General features: G+C 43.0%; 1 protein-coding gene across 4 annotated transcripts in view; it reads right to left on the minus strand.

Annotated features, from left to right (window-relative positions):
* Positions 1 to 6,411, minus strand: part of PCCB (propionyl-CoA carboxylase subunit beta) — a 104,300-nt gene extending 97,889 nt beyond the window's left edge. The window contains exons 1-3 of one of the 4 annotated variants that reach the window (XM_026497091.3): positions 6,181 to 6,411; positions 3,250 to 3,369; positions 2,189 to 2,257 (exon numbers count right to left, since the gene is read on the minus strand). In XM_026497091.3, coding sequence (XP_026352876.1) covers positions 2,189 to 2,257; positions 3,250 to 3,369; positions 6,181 to 6,363 — 372 coding nt within the window. In that variant the 5' untranslated portion in view covers positions 6,364 to 6,411. Of the gene's footprint in view, positions 1 to 2,188; positions 2,258 to 3,249; positions 3,370 to 6,017 lie in introns of all 4 variants that reach the window. The other 3 variants (XM_057315812.1, XM_057315814.1, XM_057315813.1) reach the window with 3 other exon arrangements.
* Between the last annotated feature and the right edge of the window lie 6,594 nt (positions 6,412 to 13,005).

A 13,005-nucleotide genomic window follows, 5' to 3' on the forward strand; every position in this document is an offset into this window, starting at 1 on the left:
ATTTAGCCCACAAGGGCAAAAAGGGAAGAGACAACATCGGCAGAGGAGAGACTGAACAAACTTGAGGGGAAATGAAAGCACAAGAATATCTGACTTAGAGGGAACAAATGGAAGCTTATATACTGCAGGGGGAGTGACCACAAGGAGGGGACAACGCAGGAACCATGGAAAGTGGGAGGGTGACAAGGGGTGAAAAACAGACCGATACAAAGTCTCTGCTGGGAGCAGCTGGACCCCACAGGTCCTCTCCTTCACCTTGCGAAGGGGAAAGGTTTATTCTCTAAAGCAACTTCATCAGAGGGGCTCTGGATTCATAATCACCAGCAGCAAAAGAAAGGGAAAGTGAGGCTAAAAACAGATGACATGAATGATGAGCCAGCACTGGCCCCTCCTTTCCCCCCTACTCCTCTCCCCAGAACACACCTATGGCCAATTATCAGGCAAGAGACTGAGGCTGCTTCTCTGGGAAAGCAGAAGTTCCCCAGAAAAAGCAACTGCAGATATTAACATTTTGGGGATCACTACAAAAAAGCTTGCTCATCACTCCCCACCCTCAGTATCCTTCAGGGCCTATTTCAAATGCCCCATTTTCCCTAAAACATCCCTCAAGCCTAAAAGTGATCATCCCTTGTCCTGAGCCCACAGCACTTGCCCAGAACCTCTCTCACCCTATCTGTACTGAAGACACTCCTGTCCTGCCCCCATTCTATCTACAAGATGTTAGCATCCTCAAGGCAGAAATTCTGGCTCAGTTTTTTCCCTCTCCCTTCCCCCCATCCCCACCCAACCCTATCCCATGGGCGTAAAAGGTTATAAAAAGTATCAATTCAGTGAATTTTTTATCTGCTCAGTAGTTAGAAGGTTGAGCCCAGAAAGCACAGTACCTTTCTTTGTTGTAGCTATCTTATTAATGCTTCCTTCTGTATAAGTTTTTGCCCAGCTCTCATGAATTACAAAAAGGAGAGATTATTTCTTCTAGTTAAGCGTTTGGCAGACCCATTTATAATAGTTTTAGAACAGTTCAAAGGTAATTTATTAAGTAAATGAGTATTGTCTAAGTACAATACATTTAAAATTAGCCAAACATACTTATTTTAATATTAAACCCATAATTTTAATACTAAACAAGCTTTATTAAAGATTTGTAAAAGGAACAAAACATTTAGAATTATGGGGGGGGGTGGTAATCAAACCCAAAATAGTATAGTGTTAGTTTACTATTAGCTGCTCTAACAATTACCACAAATTCAGTGACTTAAAGCAACACAAAATTATTCTCTCACAGTTTTGTAACTTAGAAGTCCTACCTGGGCCTCACTGAGCTACACTTAAGGTTAGCATGGTTAGGCACCTTTCTGGAGGGTCCAAGGGAGAATCTTTTCTCCTGCCTTTTCCAGGTTCTGGAGACCATCTGCATTCCTTCGTTCATGACCTTCCTCCATCTTCTTAGCCAGCAATGGTAGGCCCTTTTCACAGCACGTCATTCGGAACCCCACTTCTGCCTCTCCTTCTTTTAACAACCCTTGTGATTATATTGTGTCCACCTAGGTAACCCAGGCTTCTTTATTTTAAGGTTAGCTAATTATTAACAACAATAATTCCATCTGCAGCTTAATTCCCCTTTGCCATGTAAGGTAACATATTCGTAATTTTCAGGAATTAGGAGCTGGACATTTTGGAGGGCCATTATCCTGCCTACTATACTATATTCTCCTACGGTCTCAGTGTGAAGAAACTGTTATCTGTCTTTATGCAGCCCAACACAATTTCTGCTGACACTTTCGTGAAAACCCAAAACTTAAGGTTCCTAGAGTCTAGTCCCTTCTACCCAGGCTGCATTCACAGCACTCTCTCACTCCACACATTGCCCAGGACATGGCTGCCCTCCAAGCACACACCCAACCTGCCAAGAGGAATCTCACTCACTTGGAATAAACTCCTGGTTCCTGGGACTTTTTACATGATTACTGCCCTATGATCATCCCTCAAGACTAAGGATTCTTTCTCCCTAAGAAAAAACACATACTATAGTATAAAACTCTGGACATATACACTGAAAAACAAAGTAAATCCCTCATCTGCCCCCACTACAGCCAAGTTTTCATTCCCCAAAACTGCTTTCTTCTCACGTCTTTTGCACCTGGCTCTGCCCTCCAGGAAAGCTCAGGCTATTGGAGTTATTAAATACCTGACTGAAGACATAAACCAATCTTCCATTGATTCGGCCCCGTCCAGTGACCACACTGTCTCCAGGAAACTATCAGAAAAATAGAAAAATAAAAGTTAAAAAACCCAAATATGTATTTTAATGAATTTGGCAATGAAAGACCAAAAAAAACCCCAAAACAACTGCCCACCCTAAATTTCTTGAAATTCGATATGAATCAGGAACATGACGGAATCTCCCCTTCCCCTGCTCAGCTCTGTAACAGCAAGCACTAGGTTACTTCATCAATAGAAGTGAAGGGCACTAGAGTTAGATCTCATCTTCCTTCCTAAAAGCAAAATAATCAAGACTCCCTAGAGCTGCCACTACCAAATGCCACGGGAAGGAGAAGAGCATAGAATGACACAAAGCAACTCTACAAAGCCACACACCCCAGCCCCAAACCTTAAGGCAAACCCATTATTTTGCTTGGAATCCTGGAATACTGTGTGGCCCATAAGGACTCAAATGGAGCCAGCTGATTTGGTGCCAAGTTCACAAATCTTAGGTCACTAACAGCATATATGCAGACCTGAGGAAAACTGATCAAAAGTGAGTCCAAAGAATTCTGCATAGAGTTGGAGAACACCCAATTACAAAAAGAAGTGTTGGTGACTCTGACCTCAAAAACTCCATAAACTTAAAGTGTCAAAATAGGCAAGTAGTCCTGCTTTAGGGGTCTCTGGTACCTAGACAAACCAGAACACAACTAGAAAACATTCTCATCTTTCCCCCCAAGTTTGTCAATCCATATTTGTGAGAACTCTGAACCCACAACCAGAGCCCTGGAAACTGGGTCAGAGTCACACTGCACAAGGTATGAGCAGTTCCACTCACATTCCTTCATCTGCAGACAAAGGTAAGTAGGGGAACCTGGAGGCCTGATAATTCTTATCCAGAGGCAATCCTGCAACTTCAGGCCCCAAACTGAAAACTATTCAATGTACCTTGAGTTCCAAAAGGCCTTCATTAGTCTAGTGGGTAGGCCAGCAGGGCCTGGAAAGTGCAACTTCGAGGTTCACACCACCATTGTGAAAAAATACCTTATTCTTCTCAGCAGCCATTCCAAAATCTGCACATCTGTGTTCCACAAACATGTCACTCTCAACAAAACTGCCAGGGTCCAGCAAAAGACTGATCCGCTCTCTGGCAGTTAGCTTTCCCTAAAATGCAACAAAAACCATTCAGTGAGGTCATCATAGGCAAAGTCAGTAAGCAAGGAGTGTTCATGAGAGGGCCAGGAAGACAGGGTTTGCCCCTTCACCCCTCATGAAAGCCCCTATTACATCAACCTGCCCAAAACACAGGTATTATCAGTAGATTTCAGCCAGTATGGAAATCAGGGCAGACAGGGTGCTCCAGGAGCCACCAACTGGGGAAGGCAAATAAGGAAATGGGAGGAGGAAAAGGTGAAGAGAAGTGGGGGTAAGGAGAGCCTGACTACGGAACAAGATAACGAGTTCCACAAACATTTACTGAAGACTTAAGGAGCAATAAAAAGAAGAATAGAAAAGTAAGAGGTAGAAAACTAAAGTAAGCTTAAAGGTCTGAGGCCACACCCCCAGATTCACAACCCCACACAAACTCACCCCACTAGTGTCCAACCCCAAGGACACTTCCAGGACTACTTCCTGGTTCTTTTCCTGCCTCCTCCATGGGCTTCTCCTACTATCCTACATTACCCTGCTTAGGGACCCCACACCTGACAGTGACATTAGGATACCGAGACAACGCCACAGCAGGTAGTGGCTGAGAAGAAAAGGAGTGGGGCAGAGAGCAGTAAAGAGTTCACTTGAGAGGAGTAAAAAAAATGCTGCTTGGAGGGCTGAGGTTGGAACCTTCAACTTATCAAGAGCATCTATTGCTTGGCTCTCAAACCCTTAGACCAAGCCAAACGCCCAGGCCCACTGTCTTCCAATCTCCTTATGCCCTGGGGAAAAAAACACCTCAAATTGGCTCTTTTCTTTTTTCCCCATAAGAAAGTAGCCAAAGCCAATGAGGTCTTTTTAAAACAAACAGGCAATTATATACACTGTTGTGTAAAGTAGAATTAAGTTTTCCAGAAAGCAATTTGGCAACATATATTAGAGTGTTAAAAATATTCCTATCTTTGACCCAGTAATTCCATTTCTGGGAATTTGTCCTATGGAAGGAGTCCAAAAAATTGTTTAAAAGGGGGTGGAGTGAGGGATTTAAATCAACTCAGCCTCCTATGTCAGCTCTGGCAAAAGAAAAATTGCTTCTTGAGCCTGCATCTAAACCTGGTAGGGTCTACCCAGGAAGAGGTGGGGTGATGTTCCAGGGTGGAATTCAGCAATGGGCCCCAACAGAGTGCATAGGAGCACTTGTGAGAGGCCTTTCCAAAGGATGATGTAAATGTTCCTTCAGTCCAGACAGAGCCACCCCAGGGGAGGGAGAGAAAGCACTCCTGGCACCACATACTGAAGCAAAAAAAATTTTTAAGATTTATTTATTTGAGAGAGAGAGAGAGAGAGAGCAAGCATGGGATGGTAGGGGGAGGAGCAGAGGGGCCGCTGGGCCTGGAGCCCGACTTGGGGCTTGATCCCACCACGAGAGATCATGACCTGAGCCAAAACCAAGAGTCTGAGGCTTAAGGACCGCACTCACCCAGGCAAACCCACACTCAACCAAATTTACATCTCACTCCCAAAGGGTCAAAAATTACTATCTTCTCTTTAGAATAAACTGACTCCTAGGGATTAACTTGTCAAAAAGGAATGGTAACTTATCAAAAAAGAACAGTCACCTTCATGTTCTTGTCAAATCAGAATTTATAACATCTAAATCAACACTCAAGGGACACCTGGGTGGCTCAGTCAGTTAAGCATCTGCCTTCAGCTCAGGTCATTATCCTGGAGTCCTGGGATGGAGCCCTGCATTGGGCTCTCTGCTCAGCAGGGAGTCTGCTTCTCCCTCTCCCTCTCCGCCTGCCCTTCCCCTACTTGTGCTCTTTCTCTGTCAAATAAATAAATAAAAAATCTTTAAAAAATAAAAATAAATAAATCAACAGTCAATTTAGATTTCAATAAAGGGCTAGTTCAAATCTCCTCACTGAAGATCCCAGCCTTCCACCCCACTCACCACCCCCACACTTGACAGTTGTGCCTCGATGCCCACCTCTAAGAATTTCACTTCTGCATCTGCCAGATTGTTTATTTAACTCATCCAGCACATCAGCCCAGATTCACACTCGTGTCAGTGATGCACTGCGTGAGCCTAGTTTCAAGTCCCAGGTCATTATGTGGGCCTCAGTTTCTCCTGCCGCTAAATGGTCCACCCAGCGTATCTCTGAAGGCCAGCTGTCTTGCCTCAAAAACTTCCCTGCCTTCGACATGTACCCTTCCTACGCAGCATGTCGATGCACGCTCGCTAAGACCCTAAAGGCATCCAGCTAGCATTGTGGGTCAGAAGCTTCACAAGTTCCCCGTGCACACCCCGCCCCAGATTAAAGTGAAAATTTGCCCACGTTACTTCCCCGGCTATATGCTTCTATTTTCCTGCTTCCATAATAGAGCAAGAACTTACCACGCCTTCACGGGGCATGAGAAGAATAAACAGATTTTTCCCCCCTAATTAAGTGCCTATCATCGCTTCCATACCCCTACCGATAAGACTGTGAGGGGAGAAGTACTACTAACTTCTTCTTACAACAAACTCCTAGGGATTACGTAACTAGTCCAAAAGTTTATAGATGTTAAGGGGTGAGCCGTCTGGGACCCGGCCAGCACCCTCTAAAAATCCATAAGCAAAGCGGAGAGTAGTAAAGACCAACGGCGCTTATTCGTTTTACCTGCAACGTGATGAAAGGCAACAGGTACTCAAGGTGAACGTTTTCGCCCCCGCCCCTCCCCGGCATGGCGCTGATTGGCTGAAAGGACTGGGGCGTCGCGAGCTGGGCACGCTGTGATAGGTTGCGAACATCGAGGGGAGGGCCGGACCCCCACAGGACTCACTCGCTTATGCTGCGCTTCCACGCGGCGCTGACCTCCTCCCACTAACGCGGTGCTGCGCTTGTTCTCGATGCGTTCGTTAACGGAGACGGGCTGGCTACACAGGTTGCGGACGGCGGAGCGGAGACCGCTCACCACAACGCTGAGTCTTGCTCCAGCCGCCACCACGCGCATTGCTGCCGCCATGTTTGATCTGCCGGCCAGCCCCCAACCGGTGCGCCTGAGTACGCATGTGCGTCAAGCGTGGGCACATCGGGTTCTGCGCCTGCGCAGCATCTGCGGGACGTAGGGAACCTGTGGTTTGGGCATCAGAGCGTTCTTAAGAAAAAGGCCAGAGATTTCGAGACCCCAGACCGCGCTAGGGCGTTACTCTGAGAAGGTTAGTACTGGTCCTCAGCCCTTGTGCCTTCCTTGCTGCACGGAAGAGGGACTTAGTTCTTGCTCTTCTCTGGCTACCTAGACCTCTAGTTTGGTCGTCCCACCACCTCCAGAAAATGAATAGATAGGGGCGCCTGGGTGGCTCAGTCGTTAGGCGTCTGCCTTTGGCTCAGGGCGTGATCCCGGCGTTCTGGGATCGAGCCCCACATCAGGCTCCTCTGCTGGGAGCCTGCTTCTTCCTCTCCCACTCCCCCTGCTTGTGTTCCCTCTCTTGCTGGCTGTCTATCTCTGTCAGATAAATAAAATCTTAAAAAAAAAAAAGAAAGAAAAAGAAAATGAGTAGATAATAGGAGCTAACCAACATTTGTTAAACACTGTGCCAGATGTGGCTTTAAGCACTCACTTGCGTTACCTTTTTTATACTCATTTCACAGATGAGGTAAATGAAGCACAGAGAGGTCTCGTGATTTGATCAAGAGCCAACACTAAAGATGTGGTGGGTCAGGATTCAGACGCAGAGACCCCGCTATGTGCTGCGCGTTGAGCACAGGGCTCCTAACCTCTAGTGGATAGTTCTCAAATTGTGGGCCCAGTAGTTTCACTATCACCTGAGAGCAAGTGGGAAATGCAGACTTTCAAATTCTCATACTCCACCCGAGACCTATTGAATTAAATTCTGGGGATGTAGCCAGCAATCTCTTTCACCAGATGACCTCTAGGTGATTTTGATGCTTGCTAGAGATTGAGAACCACTGCTCTAGGAATTTAGAACTGAACTCTTGGGAGGTTGTTCATCTATTTCCCCAGCTAACAAGCAGGTCTTCAAGGCAAAGAACAAGGTGTATATTTTGCATTCTTAGGCACAGAGAAAACTGCTAAAATTGATCATTAACCCCTCCAAGCTCCAGCTCACAGCCAGAGCCTTCATTAAAGTCCAAATTCTGGCCTGGGACTTTAATGTTAATGAAATTCAATTCCGCAAATATTTTGAGCACTTACTATGTGCCAAGAACTAACCACCAGTGTTTATTACATTTCCTTGAGTAGGAGTTATTCATCTGGATATGCAGGGAAGCTGAGGGTCCAAAGCCTGAAGTCATGTGGCTGGACAAAGCCCACCTGACTCCATGGTAGATGTTGTTGGCCTTGCATTTGGGTCCCTGCTTTAAGAACCTCATCAACCTAGAGAGATAGACAAAAGACTGGCCTGGTAGCACAGGGGAGAATTTGCGCAAGGCTGGATGTGTCAAGGAGAGTATCTTTGAAAAAGTAACGGCATGCCAGGGAACAGAAGTAGTGGCATATTCAGATTCACACACAGTTGTATCCCCAACTTTTGGGCAATGGTGGTAGATGAGACTGCAAAGCAAAAACGGAGTTAGAGTGTGAAGAATTTTTCCACGCTCAGAAATTTGGGCTTCATAAAGGCTCGGGGCCTTAAGATTCCTTTGTCCTAAAGTGCTTTGCTGATCCCTCTCCTGTGGCACATCTCATACTGTGGTAAGATTGTTTCACTCTGTCCTCAGCTAGATTCCCAAGCCAGAGGGCAGAGACCGTGGCCAGCTTGCTCACCACTGTGGTCCCTGCACCTGAAACAGGGCCCAATACATAGGAAGCCTTCAGAATGTATTTGTGGAATTGAACTGAGCTAGAAGATAGGCAACTGCATGTGGTTCAGGAGGTTTTCTCCTACACCTGTGCATCCTTCCAGGCTCTGCTCAGGTATCATCTCAAGGCAGTCTACTCTGATCCTCCTTCTGCCTATGTTAGGGAAATTATCCATCCCTCAGGGAAGAAAGGAAGTTTTTCTTATTTAACTTTCAATAAACAGTGCTTAGCAGAAAGCCCAAGAGGGATCCATAAACAACTGTTAGACTGAACCTAAGTGCTCTCTCCAAGTAGTTCTCTTTCTCTACTTGCTCCTTCCCTTCCTCTCATTCTTCCTCCTCACTGTTCTAGTGCCCTACCATGGGTATCCCATATATAGTCCTATATATCTGTACTGTTATTTTTTACCTTGGGTGCAAGTCCCCACCCAGGATGGGTGGAGGTGGGGTAGGAGGAGGATTAAACCACCCAGTAATTGCCCTTTGGAATCCTAGCATGCTCCAGGCTGTTTTCCTGCCCCTAGTCCTCCTTGCTGGATTGCTATACTTGAGTTATTTCTCCATTTTGAGACAGGAGTCACCCTGAGCTGGCCATTCTATCCTAGTCAGCAATCACTGCCTGCAAATCTGGGTGAAATGGAAGGAAGAAGTAAATTTGGAAGAGGTCACACATATTTTGGAGAGTGTGTTATCTGGATCTTCTGAGAAGCAGCTGCCAAAAGAGAAATTAAATGTGCAAGAAATCAACTAGGGGAACAACCTGTGAGAGAAAATGGGCCAGCAGCTGGGAGAGGCTGGAAGAACTATCAGATTGCAATGCAAGTCTGAACCCCATTCAAGGAGAGAGGGAAGGAAGAAAGGTGACTGGGAGCTCCTTAGATTCCTGTGCACTTTTAAGGAAAGTTCAGCAAGGGTATCAAGGAGTCTTAGAGTCAAAATATTCCTGCCCCTGTGTGGCTGGGAGCTGCCTATGAGAAGTGTGGCTTCAGTACAAATTCAGCAGTTAATTTCAGAACAGCTGGGGCTCTCAGTCAATTACCCTTAATGCAATCCAGGTGTCTTGTCACCTTAGCAAGTTTGGGGTAGTTCGAAGTAAAGGGTGTGAGAGAGGAAATTTTGGAGAGCAGCTGCCATCCCATGGGAAGAGAGGATTTTTGATGTTTCTTAGGCTTTATGGATGTACTTCTCTCCTTCGTGTTTCATTTTTTTGATGAAAAAAAAATGAAGTACTTTAAATTTACTTTTCTTTTTCTGGATTGTGTCTCTTCAACTGCTAACATTGGGTCATAAGAACTCTGTCTTAAATTTCAGTTAAAACTGTTATTAAGAACTGGAACCTGGTTTTCCCCACACCACACACATTTTCCAAGCCATCTTGGAAAATCCTCATCTTTTCTGACTCCTTGGGCTCTGTGGTAAATGAGCAGAGCTCTTCTGTACCTTTTTCCAGAGGCACTTCCAGACCATTCTTCTACCCTTGCTGAGTTGCTCTTCCTTTGAAGTTTCGGCCATCTGTTGGTACCACTTTTCAGCATTCTCTGACCTCCACGACACACCCTTCTCTCCTTTCTCCTGTGATTTCCACATCAGGCTCACTTTCCTACTCTTCTCTGCTGTATTATTCAGGCTTCTCCAAAGGAAAAACAACCGTTAGGATATATGTAGGTATATAGAGATTTATTACAAGAATTAGCTTATGTGGTTATAGAGGCTAAGAAGTCCCACAATCTGCTATCTGCAAGATGGACCAGAGCAAGTAGGCAAGAAAAAAATAAATATATAAGAGGCATCCAAATTGGGAAGAAAGAAATAAAACTGTCACTATTTGCAGATGACGTGAAAGTATATAGAGATAACCTTAAAGACTCCACTGAAAAACATTATAACTAATAAACTTAGAAAAGTTGCAGGATAAAATCAATATACAAAAATCTGTGTTTCCATACACTAATAATGAACTATCAGAAATTAAGAAAACAAACCCATTTACAATTGCATCAAAAAGAATAAAATATCTGAGGGGCACCTGGGTGGCTCGGTTGGTTAAGCATCTGCCTTTAGCTTAGGTCATGATCTCAGGGTCCTAGGATCGAGCCCCTCATGGGGCTCCCTCTCCCTCTGCTCCCACCCCCTACTTGTGTGCTCTCTCTCTCTCGAATAAATAAATTTAATCTTTAAAAAATATATATCTGAAAAAATTTTAAGTGCTCCACACCCAATGTGGGGCTTGAATTCATAGCCATCTGAGATTGAGAGCTGGATGTTCTACCAACTGAGTCAGCCAGGCACCCCTGAAAATAAATTTAACCAAGAAAAACAACCTGTACACTTCAAACTATAAGAGATTAATGTAAAATTGAAGGAGACGTAATAAGTGGACAGATATTCCAAGCTCATAGGTTGGAAGAATTAATATTTTTAAAGATTTTTTAAAATTTATTTATTTGAGAGAGAGAGCAGAGCGAGCAAGAGAGAACACAAGTGGGGGGCAGAGGCAAAGGGAAAGAGAGAAGTAGGCTCCCCACTGAGCAGGGAGCCTACCGTGCAGCTCGATCCCGGGACCCTGGGATCATGACCTGAACCAAAGGCAGACACTTAACGAACTGAGCCACCCAAGCGCCCCTGAGAGAATTAATATTATTAAAATGTCCATACTACTCAAAGCAATATACAGATTCAGTGCAATCTCTATCAAAATTCCAATGACATTTTTCATAGAAATACAACAGACAATCCCAAGTTTGTATAGAACCACCACCAAAACAACAACAACAACAACAACAAACAAAAACTAGCCAACGCAATCTTGACAAAAAAGAACAAAGCTAGAGGCATCACACTCCTTGATTTCAAACTATATTACAAAGTTATAGTTATCAAAACAGTATGGTATTGGAATAAACACAGACACATAGCTCAATAGAACAGAATAAAGAAGTAAGCCCCCACACAAATGATCAATTAACTTATAACAAAAAAGCCAAGAATACACAATGGTAAAAGGACAATGTCTTCAATAAATGGCATTGGGAAAATTAGCCACGTGCAAAAAAAAGAAACTGGACCACTATCAAATACCATACACAAAAATTAACCAAAAATGGATTAAATACTTGAATGTAAGATCTAAAACCATAAAACTCCTAGAAAAAAATATAGGCAGTAAGCTTTTTGACACAGGTCTTGGCGATGATTTTTTGAATTTGATGCCAAACGCAAAGGCAACAAAAGCAAAAATAAATGAATAGAGCTACATCAAATTAAAAGGCTTTTGTGCAGCAAAGGACGCTATCAACAAAATGAAAAGGCAACCTACACATGGGAGAAAATATTTGCAAATAATATATCTAATAAAGGGCTAATATTCAGAATATATGAAGAACTCATACAACTCAAAAGCAAAAACAACAAACAAACGCACCCCAGTCTTATTTAAAAATGGGCAGAAGATTTGAATAAACATTTTTCTAAAGAAGACATACAGATGACCAACAGGTACAAGAAAAGATGTTCAACATCACTCATCATCAGGGAAATGCAAATCAAAACCACAATGAGGTATCTCCCACTTGTTAGAATGGCTAATATCAAATAGATAAGAGATAACAAGTGCTGGTGAGGATGTGGAGAAAAGGGAACTCTTGTACACTGTTGGTGGGAATGTAAATTGGTGGAGCCACTATGGAAAACAGTATGGAGGAGCCTCAAAAAAAAAATAAAAATAGAACTACCATATGATACAGCAATTCCATCTCTGGGTATTTATCCAAAGAAAATAAAAACACCAACTCAGGAAGGTATATACACCCCCATGTTCATTGCAGCATTACTAATAACAGCCAAGACATGGAAACAACCTAAGTACCTATTGACAGATGAATGGATAAAGAAGTCATGGTATAAACACATACACACGCATGTGTGTGTGATGCATGTTATATGATACATGATATATATCACGTGTGATGTGTATGTTATATGATACATGATATCATGTGTGATATGCATGTATATCATATGTACATCGTATATGATGTGCGATGTATATAACATGATATATATAACATATATGATAGTGATATATACATAACATATATGATATATATATAGTGAAATATTATTCAGCCATGAGAAAGAATGAAATCTTGCCATTTGTGACAAAATGGATGGATCTTGAGGGTATTATACTAAACGGAAACAGAGAAAGTATGATCTGACTTATATGTGGAATCTGAAAAAAGAAAAAAGAAAGGAAAGAAACTAAGTTCATAGATACAGAGAATAGATTAGTGGTTGTCAGAGGTGTGGAGTGGGGAGTTGGGGAGTGGTAAAATTGGCAAAGGCGGTCAAAAGGTAAAGTTTTCAGTTATAAAATAAGTAACTCATGGAGATGTAATTACAGCATGATGACTATAGTTAATAAAGCGGTATTGCATTACTGAAACTTGCCAGGAGAGTAAATCCTAAAAATTCTCATCACAAGAAAAAAATTTTGTGACTATGTGTGGTGACTATACTTGTTATAGTGATCATTTTGCAATATATACAAGTATCAAATTATTATGTTGTACACCTGAAACTAATGTCGATTATACCTGTTTAAAAAGTACTCTATAATATTTATAGTTTATTGCATGTTTTTCATATGTATCAATGAATATTAAAGGTTAAATGATTTTATTTTTTTAAAAAGATAGAGGACCATGAAAGCCTCTCGTGCAATTTAGTCAGAGTCCACAGGTCTGAGAAAGGGAGGCTAGAGTGTTAATGGTGTAAGTCTGCATCTGAGTTCAAAAGTATTAGAACTAGGGGCATGGATGTCCTAGGACAGGAAAAGATGGAT

The sequence above is a fragment of the Ursus arctos genome, unplaced genomic scaffold (assembly GCF_023065955.2).
Source record: "Ursus arctos isolate Adak ecotype North America unplaced genomic scaffold, UrsArc2.0 scaffold_20, whole genome shotgun sequence".
NCBI lineage: Eukaryota > Metazoa > Chordata > Mammalia > Carnivora > Ursidae > Ursus > Ursus arctos.